General features: G+C 39.9%; 1 protein-coding gene across 1 annotated transcript in view; it reads left to right on the top strand.

The window, feature by feature from the left end:
• CARS1 (cysteinyl-tRNA synthetase 1) overlaps nucleotides 1–14,081 on the top strand; it is a 32,702-nt gene extending 18,621 nt beyond the window's left edge. The window contains exons 16-23 of the mRNA XM_018076082.3: nucleotides 1,177–1,366; nucleotides 1,854–1,922; nucleotides 3,743–3,824; nucleotides 8,208–8,288; nucleotides 8,694–8,761; nucleotides 10,126–10,185; nucleotides 11,423–11,506; nucleotides 12,538–14,081. Of these exons, the coding sequence (XP_017931571.2) occupies nucleotides 1,177–1,366; nucleotides 1,854–1,922; nucleotides 3,743–3,824; nucleotides 8,208–8,288; nucleotides 8,694–8,761; nucleotides 10,126–10,185; nucleotides 11,423–11,506; nucleotides 12,538–12,672 (769 nt within the window). The 3' untranslated portion in view covers nucleotides 12,673–14,081. The remainder of the gene's footprint in view (nucleotides 1–1,176; nucleotides 1,367–1,853; nucleotides 1,923–3,742; nucleotides 3,825–8,207; nucleotides 8,289–8,693; nucleotides 8,762–10,125; nucleotides 10,186–11,422; nucleotides 11,507–12,537) is intronic.
• The last annotated feature ends 5,526 nt before the right edge of the window (nucleotides 14,082–19,607 follow it).

The following is a 19,607-nucleotide window of genomic DNA, read 5'->3' as shown; positions in this document are numbered from 1 at the left end:
TTCGCTACTTGAAATCCTGTCCTTCTATCTGAGAAGTGACCAATAATTTCCAGTGGTTACAACTGGAAAAATAGTATTTTACACATTTGAAAGTGTAGTGAGTAATCTGATGCAAACAGAAATTAAATGACCTGATTAAAACCACAAAAGATTAGAGTGCCAGTGTTTGAAAATGTGTTGTTGACACAGTGATATGAATTTTGTCAGTCTTTGACTTTTATGATCAAACTGTCATTATTATTTGTAATGCCAACAGCTTCCTATATGACTTCTATTATGTCTGAAATTTAAAATAAAAGCATCTTTCATTGCAGTAGTAAAATTGTTCCTAGTTCAGTTCACTTGTGGTCACGAATGTTGACTATTGAAGGACTAAGTGCAGATGTGTCTGTGTAGTGGTGTCCTCTGAAAATTTGATGTTCAACTCGAGATTTGTAGAGATAACCCCTTTTTTTAAAAAAGGGGAGAAGATAGTAAATAATAGAGAGGTCAAAAGGAAGGGATAAAGAAGTGGGAGGAATAGAAGATGTTTAGTGGGTATTTTTTTTGTCTCCTTTCTTCTACCACTTCTCATTCTCCTTTCTCTGGAAAAAGTACATTGTTTGAAACAGTAAAGGCTTTGTGTCATTGAAGTGGTACTTAATATACTGTATTATTTATTATGTCTATTCACAGACTGGAAAAAGGTTTGTATGAATTTATTCCTTTTATCTACTTGTAATATATTCATGAAAATGCACTTTGTGGTAAGTTAACTTCCATGTTGGTGCTCTCTCCTGGAATAATACTAAACAGAGTACTTGGCTGATACATAGGGATAGAAGAGCAATACTGTAAAAAAAAATAAAAAGTAAGCACAAGGAGATACTAAATAAGCAATTTATACTCCTTTAAAAAAACTTGCATGAAAAGGCCAGTTGTTGAAAAAGTGTTTGATATAATTTGTTTGGATAGTTGTTGCCAATTAGATTATCCTGCCTTTGTCCATAGCAGCAAAACAGCAGTGTCATGATAATGCCTTTTTTCTTGCTCATCCATTTTTCCTTCAAATATAAACTATGACCAACAAAAGATTATCTCACTTTTAGGTCCCCTTACTCTTCTAATAGAGATTCTCCAGAGTAAGTTGCAGGTGTTTCTGACATCAGTAGTAAAACCCAATTTTTTTCTTCTTAGTTTTTACGACAAGAAGGCAGCAATTCATGAGTCACTGTGTGACAATATTGACACTCGCTCTGTCTTAGAAGAAATGCGTTCATTAGTCAGTCAGAGTAACTCCTATATTGCTGCGAAGAAGTCTTCCAGAGAAATGCCAAACAGACTTCTTTTGGAAAACATCAGTTCCTATCTCACTCAAATGCTAAAGGTATGTAACATTGAGTAATAATGTTGCTATTGCACTGTGCATTTGTAACTGTTGTGTTTCAAGTGTGTAGGGATCAGTTCAGTCTTTGTTTAAATCTTACAGGTCCCTAGAGATTTCCCCCACACACCCCAACCAAAACAACCCCAAACTACAGTGTGTGCTGCAGCAGGAACGATTTTGAGTCCTCTCTGTTACATTTTATTTTCAGCTAATGTTCCCTTGAATAGTGGAGAGCCCCCAACATATGCCAGGAAATTAGATAGTAGAAAAAATATCAAGTCAGAATGTCAAATCTGACAGCTTTAATGCTAAATCTGAAAGCCAATGCTTAGTATGCTGTAACAATTAAAAATCAAAACATCATCTTTTTAGATTTGTGAATTGTGGGTTAAATGAGAACTATTCAAAAGCTTAGTACATGTGATTTTGCTTACTTTTCACATACCTGTGACTTGGTGGTTTTTTTCTTTTCTTTTTCCTTGACCAGATTTTTGGTGCCATAGAAAGTGATGATGCACTTGGTTTTCCTGTTGGAGGGAACAGTCAAAACATAAATGTAAGTGAAGGACGAAGTACACTATACAAAATTACTCTATGTCCTTTGAAAGCTTATTAAAGTGATGACATTACTGATATGTACCTGAATTACATTATTTATGTTTTTAGCTCTTGAATCTGACATAATTTATTGGCTTAGGAAGCAAGATTTTTCTTTTAAGTGTTGAGGTTTTTTATAGGTTTGTTTGATTTAATGACAGACAAATTGTATAGCAACCAGAAAAATAATTATCTTCTGAATGATGAGTCTGTTTCAGAAACCACATGTGAATTACAGACAGCACATGCTACAGTCTAAAGACTCATTACAAGTATTTGTATGCTAAGTAGTTTCAAAAATATAATTATACTGATTAAACTTCCTTGTGGTACACCAAAACCAGCCTGGAGGCAGCTGGAGCTTTATCCACATTTCAATCTCTTTTTCTGATCTCATTTGTAGCCACAATTTTTATATGGCTTTTGAAGGCTGTTTTGCTTTTGTCACCCAGCTGTGACTCAACCAGTTCTGCTGTGATGCAGAACTTTTCTGGAAATACTTGAGGGATACCTCTTGAAAGTGCTGATGGGCTCTGTAATAACAGTAACCTTTTGTGATACAGGCAGGAGAAATAACTCCATGTGAAAGCTATCAACTTTGCTTGCTTTGTTCACGCAAAAAATCTGTCATGGACACATCAGTGCTGTTTTCAAGTATTTTTCTGCATTTAAAGATGTGACCACGTGTTTCTGTTCCTCCTTAGAAGGAATAAATGAAACATTACTGGTGTAACAAAAAAGCTAAACTTTTTATTCATCAAAGGAAGAGGAAAGCTTGCTTGTGGTTGAAGAGCGTCAGTGAACACTCATCTGATAATTGCCCATGCAAATACTTACATTAGTGTGCCGTGGAAATTTCCAATAATGGTATAATAAGGAAGATGCTCAGTATTCCCTACCAAGCTCATCAGTAGTGAATTTTAATTTAGCTTAGACATGGGGATATTCTAAGGGAGACAAAAGTGTGCATTTTTTTCTCTCTCTCTCCCCTACCCTCCAAAGTAATGAAATTTTTAATTTAAGCAGTCCCCTGGGTGCCTGGCTTCTCCTCTTGGGATTCCAAAGAAGTGTTGGCAGACAGCACTGATCTGGAGTTGTTTTTTTGTAACTTGTCACTGCTGTCCACTAATAGCTTGCTGTTGCTAATTACCACCCTTGAGAGCAAGACTCACAGGACTTTTTCTCTGAGATTTCATGACCAGCATTTACTTACACCTGAAATAATTCAACAGTAATCTTTCCCTGCTGTTTGTGAGAGAGGGAATTGTGTGAGGACTACAAACAACTGCACTGTATTGGAAATACATGCAATTAGCATAAGCTAACATCTGAGGAACATATCTGTGTCCTAATGAAAATAAGTGCTAACATGAGCTTCACCTGGCATTATGTTTGATACACAGCTGGCCCTTTGTAAGAAAAGACAGAACATGAAGGAGCAAATTCATCTGAGTGCTATTTTTATCCCTCTACTGCATTATAGTTAGCTGGACTGTAACGTAGCCCTGTGGAAGTTGTGGATCTAGCTGAAAGGAGATGAAAAGGGAATGGGGAGAGGCTGAACTTCACAAGCTGATTTTATCTGCACAGAAGGAAAATTGACAGCTAATGCAAATTATTGTCTATCCTTTGACATTAATAGAACAAAGACAATTTTTATTGATACAGATCTGCCCTAAGGGTCAAATTCCATCCAACAGCACATAAATATGAAGTTGGTAAGGACATGTTTTATGTCTAAATGATGATTAGCTAACTGTGGAAATAATGATCCTGCAGATTGAATCTACAGTGATGCCATACCTGCAAGTTCTTTCTGAGTTCAGAGAAGGAGTGCGACAAATTGCCAGAGAGAAGAAAGGTGAGAGTTCACTTTTTACTGTATTGTTGCATATGAGACTTGGAGGTTGTAGGAATCACTGGTGGAGGAGGGTGGGGATGGGGGTGTGGGGCAGCTTATAGACCCTCTCTTTGCTTAGAGAACAGAAGTAAGGCATCTTTAAGTCCAAGCTTGTTTGAATATTTGCATCTCTGCTACCTGTCTCTTTAATTTGAGAATCTTTTACGGGCTAACTTTCTTTTAATTTCCTGAAGAATCTAAAAGGTCTGGAATGACAAGGTCTAGCTGTTGTTTTTCTAGATTAAGGCACTCCCTGCTTTCTAGGTATGAAAGTACCCCTGATCTCTTCCTCGGGGAGCTTGTGTTCTATTAGAAGTGTAGATTGCTGCACAATGATACTGTCTGCGTTTAAATAGCCCAAGATGCTCATTATTATTTGTTAGCATAGTTGGAATTGTAGCTTCCCTGATGGTAATTGAGTGCTCTTTCTGGAGAATTCATATGGGAGTTTGCTAGAAGTTGTTTTGGGTGCTTTTTTTAATCCTTCTGAAAAGCTTTGATCATGCTGTGTGTGTTGGCAGCAGAACTATATAATGTTAAAAAGGTTGTTCCATTAAGCCCTCTTTGATTTTACTGGTTGATTATTTCCTAATGGAGCTCTTATTATTTTCTACTATTCCCTGTGGAATTTTACATGTCTTCAATATGTATTTGATTCTTGTATTCTTAAAACTTCTACACTCAGATTTGTCCTTGAGGCAAAACAAGGCATTTTTATACATAAAACATACATATTTGTAACCCATATATTACACAGAAATATAAAATTACTTCTAGTGTCTGGCAACATATTCAGCTGGCAAAGACTGTGAACTCTCATTTTGCTGTTGTTTGGAGTCCTTGTAATGGCTAATGAGTTTACCTTAAAAGCACGAAACTGTAATTGTTAAGGAGACTACTCAGCTATTACTGTCAAACTCCTATAGGCCTAATTGATGCTGAGAAATAGGCTTATTAGTTCCAACAGTAAATGTTTTCTCTGGTTTGAATTAATTCAAGAAGTTTGTGTGTATATCCTCAGCCAAAAATGAGAGCTTTGGCCTTTCGGTATTTAATGTAAATGCTTATTTTATATAAGGCTTTTTTTGTCTCTTTTGTTCTGATGGTTGAGCTAAACAGATCTTTGCTTTTAACAATTGTAAGGTTTAAATATCACAGGGCTTCCTGTAGATCATTTTCAGAACATACTTGGCACTAGTCTGCTTACAGGGACTTGAGTTTTGTACTTGAAAGGTATTGATTTTTTTACCTGAAAATGGACAGTAAGAATATAGCTAGATCTAGTTTCTGTTTGGTTGGGGTACAGAGCACTCTGCAATTTGACCAGAGAGGTACCTTTCTGTTAAACTATTTGGATATATGGAAGCTGAGTGGTGGTTGGCAGGACCTGCACTGACATACAGACTTGTTTCCCTGTATCTATTAAATTCTTGCTTGCAGGAAGTGTTAAATCACTGTAGAAGTTGTTCTGATTAGTGGCTGGGGATATTGCCTCTATGTGGCTTTGAGCAAAGGGAGTTTCCCTGTCATAGCCTGATGCTGGCAGGTTTGTGTTAAATATTAATTAAAATAATCTGTATTGCTTGCAGTATTCTTAGAGGTTAAATAAAAAGTATGTGGCTCCTATAAAACCTCCAGAGTAATACAAATGTACCCATCCATATACATATACTTTGAAAATGTATCTATATGTACAAAACATTTCACAGAATAGCCATTTGTAAAACTATGGGTTTTAGTAAGAATCAATCAATGTATATACTCTACAAAAATGTTACAATACCCAAAGTGGCTAACATTCAAAGATGCTAGTAAATTAAATTCTCTATTTTTTAAGTTTATTAGTATTCAAACTGGAAACCTGCACTGATCATTTGCAGTTGAGTCTTAATTCCTGAACCTGTTTAGGAATGGTGGTAAACAGAAAAAGCAAAACACTGTGCTGGCTGCACAGGGGAAAAAAATGCAGAAAACCTCCACAAAATGCATCAATGGTTGGTCCAAGCATCTGTCTTGCCCATCCTGACATTTTGGTCAAGTACTTCAGTACTTGACCAGCTAAAGGCCCTGTGTAGTTGTCTCTGCAAGGATGCACACTGGAGCAGATCTGTGATCTACTGCAGCTGCCAGTGCTGGGGAAGAATTCTTATTAGCAACAAATTGTTATTCAGATGCTCAAAAAAGAGCAAGTCTCTTCAGTTGTTGGTTCTTAACCTCAGGACATCTGCTTAAATTGATAAAGGTGTCCATGTCTGAACTCTGCCTGGGTCTTCATTTCCTACCATGGGCTCTGTTGCCATGTGGTATCTTGCTCTAAGCTGCTTCTAGGACATATCGGGAAACCTTCTGCCCTGGCTCATTGTAACATTGCCTGCTCTTGTCTTTTGCTGTGAGTCTTAACATCCAACATTCTCACGGTGCTTTTCAAGCTCATCTTCTTCTTCCCCATTACAGTGTTCCCATTCACAACAGCTCAACATCTGTTTCACATCCAGTACTCTTTGGCTGGAAATTCACAGAAAACGTGAAGAGAGGTCTGGGAAAGAGCCACAGGCCCCAGGTGTGTCTAGCTGCTGGGTTGTTCCTGGGCTCTGATGATAAGGCACTACCCCACTAGTTTCCTGGTCACTGTCCTCAGTGAATGCCTCCTGATGTCTTGAGGCAGCCCATAAACAACCCCCTCCTCAATCCCTAAACATCTTTGCTCTGATGGTACTGCTTGCAAAGAACAGGCACATTTTAGCCTTAAGAAGCACAGTACTGGCTCCTTTGGATGACAAGATTGATCAGAGGACGTATCCTCTCCTAAATAATACATGTTTTGTTATACATTTCTCCTTGATGGATTTCTTCTTAAACTTTCAATTATTCATGATTTTAGATAAGTAAACATTTATAACTGTGCAGATGCTGTTGTATTGAATAAGCAGTAGGTATATCTGATACAGTCTTGATATAAGTGTAATTCCTTTGCCTAGGTTAGAGCCAACATCTTTTGTGTTAACAGCCAGTGAAGCAATCTTATCCCTTGTTTGTCTTAATGGATTATTTAGAGTTGCATCAAACATCAATGTGGTTCACTGTGTGTAACTGCTCTGAATCAAGAAAAATAGCGACGTATTTTACAACAGACAAAAGAGGTTCTGTAAGCTGCAATGGTTTCCTCTACAAAAAGAGAGAACACAGAATACTACCATGCAATGAAATAGGGTGTCTGTTGTTTTTTATGGTATTAGGATGGTTGGTGCTCTGTTCACTTCTCAGCTCTCTGAGGCTCTGAGAATTATGGAAGAGATGAAGGCTCAGCAATGGTAGTTGTATCTACCAGTATGTGCACTGTTTAGTACACTGCCTGGATGGGAGTTTCTACTGCCAGAAATAATACCTTTGAAAGCCTGATTACTTCTTAGATTTAAGCAGGTGAGAGTTGCTGAAAGGAAGAACAACTGTTTCTTGTAAGCACTTAGTATCATCTAACCCAAGTATCTATCTTGTCACACTTAGTAAGTGTTCCTCCTAAATACAAGACTGTGTATAAAAAAATGCCACAGAACTGAGTTCACACCAGCAACATACTAGGTATCCTTGATGCATTTAGTTTCTCTTAACTGTTCTGTTACTGCTCAGCTGATAAAATTTCTCATCCAGGAAAATATTTTGTGTGAAGTTTTATTTTCCTTTAAAGACCTGAAGGCATCTATTTTGGCTAAGTCTTGAGTTCTTAACCATTTGCTATCATAAGTTTGCAAGTTAAAAAAATAGTAGTCATGATGATCACCATCCAGAAATCTAAGTCAAAATTCTCTATTCTACTGCAACTAGCTTGCTTGAAATAAAATAGAGGATGTTTGGACTACAGTTGCTCTGACAAATGTATGTGTATCAAACAAACAAAATCATAGTCCTTCAAAGGTTAGATGTAGCACAAGATATGTTAATTTCAGGTTTTTCTAAAATTAGGTTCTTAACCTTCTTATTGGAAATCCTACAGCACCCATTAGGATCTTCCTGAGTCAAATACCCTTTCATTATACCATGGCAGAACTGTTGCATCATTTCTGAATTGACATGGGTTTTCTTTCTGTTCCCCTTCAGGAACAGTGAGGGTATCTTGAAGGAAATTTATGATTTTGAAATCCCTGCAAAGAAACATGCTGCTTCTCTGTGTAGCTGAAATAATGCAGGACTTACTTAAAAGCTTTATCTCTTTAAAACAAAAGACCTTTCTCTGGCCTATGTGAGAGAGTGGCAATTTCTTAATTGCATTTAAATAGCTGTGTAGCAGGACAGAAGTATACTTTCACCAAATCTCAATTCACTAAAAGTACTTCTCATGCTGTTTAGTAACTGAAGTGCTGCAGTTGAGTGATGCTCTTCGGGATGACATCCTTCCTGAACTTGGAGTTCGATTTGAAGATCATGAAGGTACCCAATCATGTCTTGCAGCTTTGTAGGTAGCTGTTTTTATAATCCTACTGTTTTCCTAAGAAGTGTGAGAACAAAGTATCAAGGCTAATCTGGAATAATGAAACAAACTCGAGGACTGCAAAACTATAGCATATCGTATCATATATATGTGCCATATGTAATGGTACATTATCATATGTATCAATGTATATTATAGAACTATATTTGAATATATATATAGAATAAAAAAATACATTGCAATATTTTTTATGTTTTTGTATAGCACCTAAATTCTTAGTCACTTTTGAGTAGTACACAGTTGTATTTGCATTCAGCAGGCAAAAAGAAAACAGTTATCATAGGGTAAACACATTTATCTTTCCGTAATCAAAAAATTAATTAATCTGTTTTTTGCTTCTTTAGGACTTCCAACTGTGGTTAAATTAGTGGATAAGGACACATTATTGAAAGAAAGAGAAGAAAAGAAAAAGGTTATTATTTTAAGCATTCTACATTTTTTTAAATTTAAAGTAATGTGTAAGCTATGGATACTTTTATATTTCTTCGGTAATTCATAAGAACAATCATAACAGACTAACAACAAGGAAAATAACATAAAAGAATTGATAGAAAAGTTTGAGTTTGTTAAGGGAAAAGAATTTTTTGAAACAGTAGCTTCTTGAAAACTTTGTATGGGACCCATGAAAACCTCTAAGATTTTTTGTTTGTTTGTTAAGATTTTTGTGGAATTAAGGGATGTTGAGTATTGCATACATGCTGTCTTATCTCTCTGGAAGAACAATTCCAATGAGAAGATGATTTGGACTTCTTCTGTCTGCATAAATGAAGTTGACATTTTTCATAGAACTAATCTGTATTTATCTGATGTGTGAGGAAAAAATTAACTGGCTAAATCTTAATTTATGTAGTATAGATGAGTGAGATATTCGGGATGTGGGGGCAAGAATTCACACGTTGCTATATAAAGATTGTGAATTCTAATTCATGCGCACAAGATCTGTACAGAAACCCTCCTTTTGGCACTTCCTGGCATTAATATTTGACTTTGTAACATTTAAAAGTAGCACTTCCTGTGTCTGTCTTCAGTTTTACCAAATAATAAAATTCTGTCATGACTAGAAATGTTTGGAAGACTTTCCAGCATTTCTCCTTCCATGTTGATGTTTTTAAAAAAGGGAGAAGTAAAAAGTAGCTTTAGCCAATTCCAGAGATTTTCATCAAAACATGATTTAAAGGCAGTTTGTATACAGCTGCTGAGTGGGATCTGCAGCTAGAGTGCTTTTTCCCTGGAAACAGCATTATGTTCAGTACTTGGAGAACCCTTGGAGAACTGATAGGTCTCTCCCAAACAAGTGCAAGATAAGATTTTTAGCAAGTTGGCTAAATTTGGATAGTTGTTTCCCTAGGAACACTAAGGGATACAACTGCTGCTTGAGAAACTGTAATGTCTTCACAGTCTGAGGCAAGAGCTTAAAATATCAGTGAAGTACAGTCTTTTTTTAAAGTCATTTGCAAACCATTTTGCCCCGTAAAATGATAGGACCATTTCTTTTGCAGCCTTTGTAGGTATTCTTTTATGTATCCCTTTTGCATGCAAAATGCATTCTGAACAGTTAAAACTGGTTTAGCTGTGAATAAAAGCAAATGGAATCAAAGTCATACAGTGAGAAGTATCAGACAATCCTAATTATAAGGCATGGTGGTTTTGCTGCAGGTCGTGCTGCCAGTTCTGTCTGTAATTAGATATCCAGGGGAGCTAGCTGGCTCAGGGTTGTAGAAAACAACCAGATGAAACAGTGTGTTACCTTTTACTCATTAAGACTGCCTCTTATAGATAGAAGAAGAGAAAAAAAGGAAGAAAGAAGAAGCAGCCAGGAAAAAACAACAGCAGGAAGTAAGTGTTCAGATCCTTTTAACCTTATTTTGAAGAAGAGTGTAGGCAGCAATAGTCACGTGCAGGAAAGAACACATCAGAACACAGGCTCTCTGCCTGGCCTTTACTGGGCCTCCGTTTGTTTCTTTGTCTGTACAATTTCCTGCTCAGAATGACTTTGGCTTGCTGTCCAGATTTGAATTTCCAGCTTCTGTTATAGAGAAACTGTCTTTGAGAACAGAACTAAAGGCTTCAAAATCTTCTTAGAAAAACCTGTAGCACTTAACAGTCTATAAACAGTATTACTTCCTTAATTGTTAGTCTTATGTGCCTGGTACTGTTAGAGATGATTTTGCTTGTGTCATTTATTATTTTCTTTGCTTTTCAGTATCACAGGTATGTGTAAAAGGGTTTCTTATTCTTTTTTTCTTTTTCTCTTTAAGAAGTCCCCTGTTCCCTGTGACTGAACAGTGAAATGTTTTGTGTCTGCAGTTGGAATTGAGATAGCTCAAAGGTTTTAGGCTTTGTATGGGGAGTAGACAGACAGAGGAGATGAACTTATAAGAAGAAAATATTGTTTTCCATGCTGACAGTACAGGAAATACTTTCCTGTGTTAAAAGAGGAAGAAAACTTTTCAAGACCACCACATACAGAGAGAAAACCGGATAAATAGCATTTATCATTCTCAAATTCCAAGTACCTTTTCTGTTCTTTCAAAAAGGTGATTCTCTTGCATTGAGTAGAAGTTACTTGGAAAGGATTCTGAGGTGGGCTTGTTTAGAGATAAATGAAATTTCAGTTCATTTTCGGTGCAATTACTGCATCTGATCCTGCTGTGACCTCTAAAGAAACCTTTGTTTGTCAGCAGGCAACTGTTGATAAAGGTGGTTCCCTTTGCAGTGAGTTAATTGCCAAATATTCTTTACTCATAGCAACTATGCTTTGTGTTGACTAAGGAACAAAATTAGCAAGAATCAGGTAGATGTAGTTTTTGGAATATATAAGCAAGTCATTTTGAGTTTCTCCAATACATCTATTTTATTAAGTGGTTCTCTATGGATTTAAAACACATTTTTAGCGTGGACAAGCACAGCTAAGACACACTGAGTTGTTCCTCACTAAAAGTTTCTTTTGACATGATAAACAATTGTGAATTAAATGCTCTTTGATTTGCAAATTATAATCTACTTTTCCTTTTGCATGTGTGACATGTTCTAAGTAATTTCCTGTGATGTTAATGCACGTGTTGTATTACAGGCAGCAAAACTGGAAAAAATGAAGATTCCACCACATGAAATGTTTAAGTCGGAACTTGACAAATATTCCATGTTTGATGAAAATGTAAGAGTGGTTTTCCTTCTCCAGTTGTACATACTTAATGGTATATGTTTATAGTGATCTTGTTCCAAAACCTCCAAGGCAGTGCCATTAACGTAGTGAAAAAGGGAAGGAGAGAAAGAAAAGGCTATATATTAATTTTTTTGTGCACTGGGGAGTGAGGTCTTTTAACTGTTAGCCATCATTTCAAGACTATTCTCATCGTATGTTTCCTTTGGCTCCTCTCATTGCAAAGCAAAATATATATTGTGGGTAGGAACGTGTACAGTGTTTGTTCACAGATTTATTACCCTGGTGCAAGGCAAGGTATTCACTCATAAGTACAAACTCCCCAACTCTGCCAGAACTGATGATTTTTGGAGAGGTCCTGTGCTTCCTGTTTGATTCTGCCCACTGTTTTGGTCTCTCTGAAGGGGCTGTATGGATAACTTTGCTCTTGATTGCTCCCCTTGGGGGTAAAAGGAGTTACTTGGAAAACATAAAGCACTGTTTCTTCAGGACTTGATCCTGCTTCTGTCAGTCCCTTTCATCTGCACAAATTCAGGCCCAGGGGGCAAGTCAGAATGGAGAGTGTAAATACTGGAAAATACCTCTACAAGCCAAGGAGAGTGTCCATAAAACCTCTGATCATACTTTCTCCATCAAGAACATAAATCTCTTACTGCTTTTCCTCTAAGCCTTGAATTCCGTATGCTAGGATGATTAGAAGATTATTTTAACCATCTGTTCAGGAATTAGTCATTATTCTCTTAAAACCAGAAGTTAGTGGTCTAAGCTTCCCTTACTTAGTACAGGACAGAAAATAAATACACCCTTATGCTCCTTCATTAACTAGGAAGGGAACATACAGAAATAGTCAAAGTTAGTTGTCAGACTTCTAGGTGACTAAAATTAACCAAGATACATGCCACCCTGACAGCCTGTCATTATGACATTATCTCCCTATCTTATTAAAACATGATTCCATAAGGAGCAAAAGCAGTCCAAAAATTTGTCTTAAATATTCTTCTTTTTTTTTTTTTTAAATATTTCAGGGATTTCCCACCCATGACACTGAAGGCAAAGAACTTAGCAAAGGACAAATTAAGAAGTTAAAGAAACTTTATGAAACCCAAGAAAAGCTACACAAGGAGTATCTACAAATGGTTCAGAATGGAAGTGCAAATTGAAAACAACAGGACTTTTTTTAAGAAGGCGAGTGCTGGGTTCCCATTGAAGAAGGGAGCATATACTGATGCTCAAATTTCTGTTTACACTTTCTATTATGTGCAAAGTAAAATTCCTGTTTACGTGGATTAATAATGTCATCTGGAAAGGCAATAAAAATCCATCATTAAAAAAAAGCCAACCTGTAAGAAGTTTCTTCACAACAGTAGCAGGCTGAATGGTTGCCAGGTCTATTTGGGAAGGTGCTGCTCAGTCAGCAAATCCACATAAGGATTCTTGTTCATTATGGCTGTCCAGGCTTTGGTTAATTTGTCCTGCATACTGATCTCTATCTAAGACCCACTGTAGTTTGCATTCTGGAATATGTCACAGTCAGCAAAATTTACTGCTACATGGAAGCTGAGCAATTTGTCCTGCAGCAAGAACAGTATTTTCCAGATGACTTTAGTATCTTTACATAAGCAGGAAAAGTGGGTAGTCCCACTATGATACTTATTTTAGCTGCTGTTATTAAAAACTTTCATAAGTATACCCAGAACACTTTGCATAGTGGAAGCTAACAGTCCCTTTGTTGAAAAAGGGATCATCATCTGTGTTCAACCTGCAGTTGGAATCAAGTGGGTAACTACAAGGCAAATGCACCTGCATTGAACAAACAGGTGGGAAAGACATGAAGGGCTATTGGCAGACAGTGGTGTGTTCTTGGAGCTATCCCTCCAAGGAAACAGGAGCGCTGCCAAAGTACCTGATTACCCAGAGGACTCAGTACGTAATTACCAGTTCCCAACTGTGGGGAATTACCAGAGGGTTTCCAACTGAGATACAGTTTGTGGATTGGTTTGGAAGTGGGGAATACAGCTATACATTGCTCTGTATTCAAGACTGATGTTTTTAACATGACAATTTAACCCTGAGTTAATAACATTTCTGATGTAGTATGGTCACACTATATCTGCAAGGAGAGTTCTCTGTTGCCCAATAATGCATTTCACTGGCAGTAGCTACTAAATGAACCAAAGTTCATGAAATCCTAAAAAATATCTTTCCTACTTCGTAACTGCATGTAACAGCCAAATGTCTGATTTGCAGAACTATATTCATTGAGTAGTCTCAAGGTGACTTGCAGAAAATCATACTGTGACACTTCTGTTCTCTCAGCCCTAAGGTTCATGCTACAAATCATTAGGCTATGTTACTTTTCTTAATTAAGAGTTAAAACAACTTTGCTTTTCCTTTATATTTTTATATTTATATTCCTCCTTCTGAGGAATGAACATATTCGGAGTAACAGAAAGGTCTAGTAGGGTTTTTTTTCTAATTTGTCTGTATTTGCCTTTGAAAACATACATAATGTTAAGGTCAGTAAAGCACATGCATCTTGTGTACAGAAAATAAAATCTGTTGTAAAGTACCAGTTGTATGTGAACTTTGTATAGCGGGGAGAATATAGAGTTTATCTTTATTCCACAACCGTCTTTTTGAAATGTGGTTTACAGAGCCTTTCTTTTATCTTACTATTACTAATTGAATTCATTTTGCATTCAATATTTGATTATTCTGATAATTTCTAATCAATTGTATAAATGCATGTTTAAACTGCACAATGGTACTTCAAACAGCCAGCCATAGCCATGAGGGCAACTCCTCTATCCTTTATTCTGGGAACAGAAGAGGATCAGTTGCATTTTTACACCATTCTAGATTCTAACTCTCTTTAACAGTACCTGCTCATTATTTTCTTCCCCCACATGCTCCCCCATGATGCATGTGCACTCAGGGTATCCATGAGGGGATGGGACATGCCTATGCTGCTTCTGAAGTTGCTACTTAATGTCAGTAATTTTCTTACAGAAATTCTGTCTTGGTGATTTGAGTTAGCACTTACTGAGAGAGAGTTAGTATATAACTGTGGAAAAGATGCTGGTAATCCATAGCTATCCTGGACTGTAGTTTATGTCATCTCCATGATAACATCCTGGCTTTTGCCCCCACACACTGGTTTTTCTCTTCCTGTTGTGTTTTCAGTAGAACCTAAACCAATTCCATGATTAATCTACTATATCAGTGTAAAAGAATTTTTTTTTAAATGCCCTTTTCCCTTCCCAAATGCTTCATTGTGTTTCTGGGACAACTACTTGCATGGATCTTGGGAGCATTTCAGACTGAAATTTTCCAAAGGTTATTTTCCGGTCTTTCTGTATGCTTCCCACATGCACACACAGCTTCCTCTCTCCCTCAGTAATTTTTTTAAATTCAGTATGCGTAAAGTCCTGGTGAAGGAAAACTCAGTAGCAAACAAAGGATGCTGCAGCCAGACTTGGATGCACGCTGCTTGAGATGACTTTTTCAGTGTGGGTGTGCCAATTGATCTGTGGGATTACTGAATTGCACAGACAATACCTATTCCCTGGCAATCCATCAAGGTGGCACTTAAGTGAATTCCCCTGCACTTGCTTAGTGAGAGCCACCTGGCAAGCAGAAAAAGGGAATGCAACAGCAATGGTCTGCAGTGTCTTAGTCATCTGTCTCACTCAGCAAGGAAAAGAGAGAGGACAGACTCCATAGTATTTTAATTTTTTCTGTTTTGTTTTGTTTTGTTGGTTTTTTTTGATTGACATGTATGCATACACATGCGCAGGGAAGCCAGTCTGAAATGTGATTTTCTAAACATTATGAAAATGAAAATCCCCGTAGCAAAATCTTGGAATTTTAAAATATTTTAATTTTCTGGAACAGAGACTTCATACTGCTCATACAATATGAAGCTTTTCATTTCCCACCTATCAAAGAATTTATTCAGATGGCAAGGGAAGATAAAAGAGTGGTGTTTCTGTTTTTCATTGCACCCTTGGCTGAAGGCCAAACTTGGCAAATTTTGTTTCTGTCTTTTGCTCAGAGTGTGCCTTTCAGCCCTTCTAATGCGAATATTCACATTAACTCAAATGTGTACTGCTCCACTAAAGAGAACAAATTCCTCCCATCACTCAGCTTGTTCAGATACTGGTAGAAAAATCTGAATTGTTCATTCTGAACTTGTTGCCACTGATCTTTTCAAAGACTTTCAACTAATGAGTGCCTGATTACATTCATGGTACTCTTTTTGACCTCTTTATCCTAAACATTTTTATTTGGTCTCTGCTGCTCCACGAAGCCACCGATACAATTTTAAGCCTGCAAAAAAGCAATTTGTTGTCACATACAGTACATAGCTTAAAATGTACAAAAAGAAGTTGAAGGTAAGTTTAAACATTTTCAGGTGTTAGTAGTTGTTGGACCAACTTTAGCTCCCTCTTTAATTACACAACTTCTCCCACACAAATATGGGAAGGAGTTTTACTCCTCTCTGTGATTGCACAGGGCAATTTCTACATGTATCACATGCATAGTATTTAACATGTCTCTTGAGACAGAACAGATTAATTAAGCACATTAGCTATTTGGTACCAAGACTCTGCTTAGCAATGATCAAATTTCTTCCTCCTCCTGCAGAAAAAGTCATTGACAGACTAAGTCTTATCTCTCAAATTAGGCTGTGAATATCTGGCATCTCAGTGAGAGCAGTTTCCATTAATACCCACCCAAGGGCAGAAGACACCAACATTTTAATGCCAGATACAGACCTCAGCCTAAGCTTTCTCTCCAGTGTCAAGTGCATCTGTTTGGCAGCTCCACCACAATCCCTTCCCTTGGTTTTGGTTCTCCAAGCTCTTGCCTGGGAGGCTGGGTGTTTAAATTGAGCCAGGGTGATTCAGCAAATATCCTTTTGCAGCTCCCTGCAGGGCAGCAGCACCTGACAGCAAGATGACTCTACAGATTGTGCTTTATCCACAGTCCTAAAGTCTACCACTGTACTATGTGCTACGAGAGGTTAGACAGCAGTCAGCAAAAATCCCTCATTGTTCATGGGAAGTTGAGGCCTTTGGAGAGGGGCACTAAAAATCCAGGGGTGTAAGGTAATTGAAATGTGTGTTTACTTTGATATACAGGTGCAGAAAGGTGCAGCTGGATCACATAGTCCGGCAAAATCTCACGTCTTTGTAGGAGACAAAGTTTGGAGTTTGTACTCAACATCTGAGTGAAAAGGGGAAATGGCTTTTAACAAAATGGAGGTAGACACAAAAATCTTAAAAGACAACTTGATAGTTATTAACCATTGACAAGCATAAAAGTGTGGAGTAGGAATGTCTTCAGATAAATCCTCCTTTCAGAGTTCTTCCTTTGGAACACTGAGAATCAAGAGTAGCCACTTCCATGAATAAAGTTGTCGCAAAACGAAGAATTAATGGATATATGAGAAGGGTATTAACCTGCTGATGTTAGAAAAAGGACTGGTTTGCAGAAACAGGGAAAGGGAGCTGGAAGCAAAGGAAAGAAGGTGTAAAAGAACCTTCCAATGAACATGTTCTCTGGCCCACCAAATCTGCTTGTTTATGCAACTGGCTAGAGCATGCCTGCAGGTCTTTAGCTGTTTGAATACAATTCAGAATCGTCTCATTTTTAATTACAGTATTTGGCATCTATTTAGTCAAAGATTCCTTAGTTATTTCTTTAACCTAAATTCCTACCATAACCAAATTAATCCAATGGCAATATATTGGCTAGTTGCTAATTAATAAAACACTGGTCTCATTGCTTCCAATTTTTAATTTTGTCCGTGAAAGAACTGTGATAAACACACAGACTAGTGATAAACACTAGTCATTAATTACTGAAATCCAAGCAGCAGACCTAGAGAAAGCATTTTATTAGAACGAGGGAATCCCCTGACAGGAGAAAAGGTTAGAGGGTTTTCCTATTGAGTGAAAGATGACTGAAACTTTCTGGGGCTCCCAGTGCTTGAAGTTGCACTGTTCCTAACACCAGTGCTGCACAGCATCTGCTGCCCGCAGACGCCCATGCACATGGAGCTGGGCTGGCCAGGAGGGTTTTGTTGGCTTTCTTTAGCAGGAATTATGTTGGAGCAGAAGGTGGGCACTGCTGGGTCCGTCTTTGCTGCTGGAGGAGCCATAAAGCAGCAACACGTTTCGCAAGCCAGGCATCGGGCACCTCAGAAACTGCACTTCCCAGCACGGATCATCTGAATGACAACTTGGAATCACGGAGACATGGTGGGAGAGCTCACGTGACGGGAACATTTGCAGGGATGGGCATGTGCTCTTTAGAACAGGTCAGAGGGGCAAGGCGGTGGAGTTGCTCTGTATGTGAGAGAGCAGTGAGAGCGTATCGAGCTCTACCCGGGTCAGAGGCACGAGTTGAGGGTTTATGGATGAGAATTAAGGGCTCATACGGTGACGCGGTTGCGGGTGTTCGCTGTCGGCCCCCCCGATCAGGAGGAGGAAATTGATCAGGCTTTCTGTGGGCAGCTGGGAACAACCTCTCGGTCACAGGCTCTGGTTCTCCTGGGGGAACTTCAACCACCCTGATTTTTGTTGGAGGGACCGCACGGGCCGGCACACACAGTCCGGGAAGTTCCTGCAGATTATCGAGGGTAGCTTTCTGCTGGAAGCGCCGCCGGAGTGCTGCTGTCACTTTTAAGGGCGCGGGCGCGCGCAGCCCCCCCGCGCGCTGCCCCCGCCCGCATCACCAGCGCTCGCCCCGCGGCGCCGCCAAGGCCGCGCGCACCTTCCCTCATTCCACCGCGCGCTCCGATGCGAGCGGCGCGAGCCCGACAGTCAACATGCCCCGCGTGCGGCGTGGCGGGGCCGCGGCGCTGCTGGGACCAATCGGCGACGCCTTTGCTGAGGGAAGGGCCACACTTCGCGCGCCAATGTTGAGACGGCGCCAGTTGTGGCGCGGCGCTGCCCGAGCGAGAGGCTTGCGAAGGACGCGGGGCGCTGCGGCTCTTGGCGGCGGAGGGGCGCGGGTAGAGTGAGGGCGGGGCGGCGCCGGCCTCGGGACTCCGGGCACCGCGTTCGCGCGGCAGAAGCGCATGGCCGGGGCCGGTCGCCCGCCGTGCGCAGGGCATGCGGCGGCCGTCAGGGCCCGCTCCGGTCGGAGCGCGGCGGCAGGCCGGAAGCCGCCCGGCGAGGGAGGGGGAGGCCGGTCTGGCCAGGCCAGGCCTGGTCGGGCACCATTTTAAGGACGGTTCGAGGAGCTCGGGCCGAGGGAAGGGTGGCCCGCGCTGCCCCGAGCCTGGCGGAGGGGAAGGCAACGGTTCCGGCCGCATGTATGGCCGCGCTGGTCTGGCAGCGCGCCCGCCCTGTCCCCGCCCTCCCGGGGGAGCGGGGGAGGAGGAGGAGGGCGGCTGTTTGTGGTGAACGGTGTCCCCGGCGCTCGCACGCCGCGCTGCTCGGGTTGAGTCAGGCCCTTGGCCTCTCGGCTGGGCCGTGGGTTTGACCTCAGCCACGGTCTTGTGCCCCAGCAGCGTGATGGGGGATTTGGGGAGGGCCCGCATTTTCATTTCGAGTTCCCTGTCTCCCAAGTGAGGGCCTGTTTAAAATTTTCGCTGCCGCTACGATTGTTTACTACACGTAATAGCACCGCTCGTAGGGTTTGCCAGACTCCTCCGTTCCTTTAACGTCTGCTCACGGTGTTTCAAAATACACAGTTAGAGAAGAGAGGGTGTGAGTTATAGGTGGAACTAGAATCACGAGGCAATTTATAGAGTCATCTCTAAACTAAGTAGTGTTTCCTCAAGAAGGCTTCCGAGGGGAGCCCAGCTATTGCTGATGTCCAGGGCTTGTGGAACAGGTTAACAGCTCCTTACTCTCGACTGTTTTTTCACGATCCCTTCGAATTTTCCTTCCAGAAAATATCAGACTGTTGCGTTTTTGGCTTCCCACGGGGTTACATCCCAGCGCCTCTAACGCGGAAGTCACAACTTTCCCTTCTGATTTGTTATAGTTACGAAAAACAGTAACAGCCGTGGGCTGGAGCCTTCCTGTGAGTGCAGGAGTCTTTCGGTTTCCTGCTTTGTGTTTTAGTTGTGTTCAGAAGG

This window comes from Manacus vitellinus, unplaced genomic scaffold, assembly GCF_001715985.3.
Source record: "Manacus vitellinus isolate BGI_N305 unplaced genomic scaffold, ASM171598v3 scaffold_30_pilon, whole genome shotgun sequence".
Lineage (NCBI taxonomy): Eukaryota > Metazoa > Chordata > Aves > Passeriformes > Pipridae > Manacus > Manacus vitellinus.
Note: the sequence above shows the minus strand (reverse complement) of the source record. Positions and strands in the feature narration are given on the sequence as shown.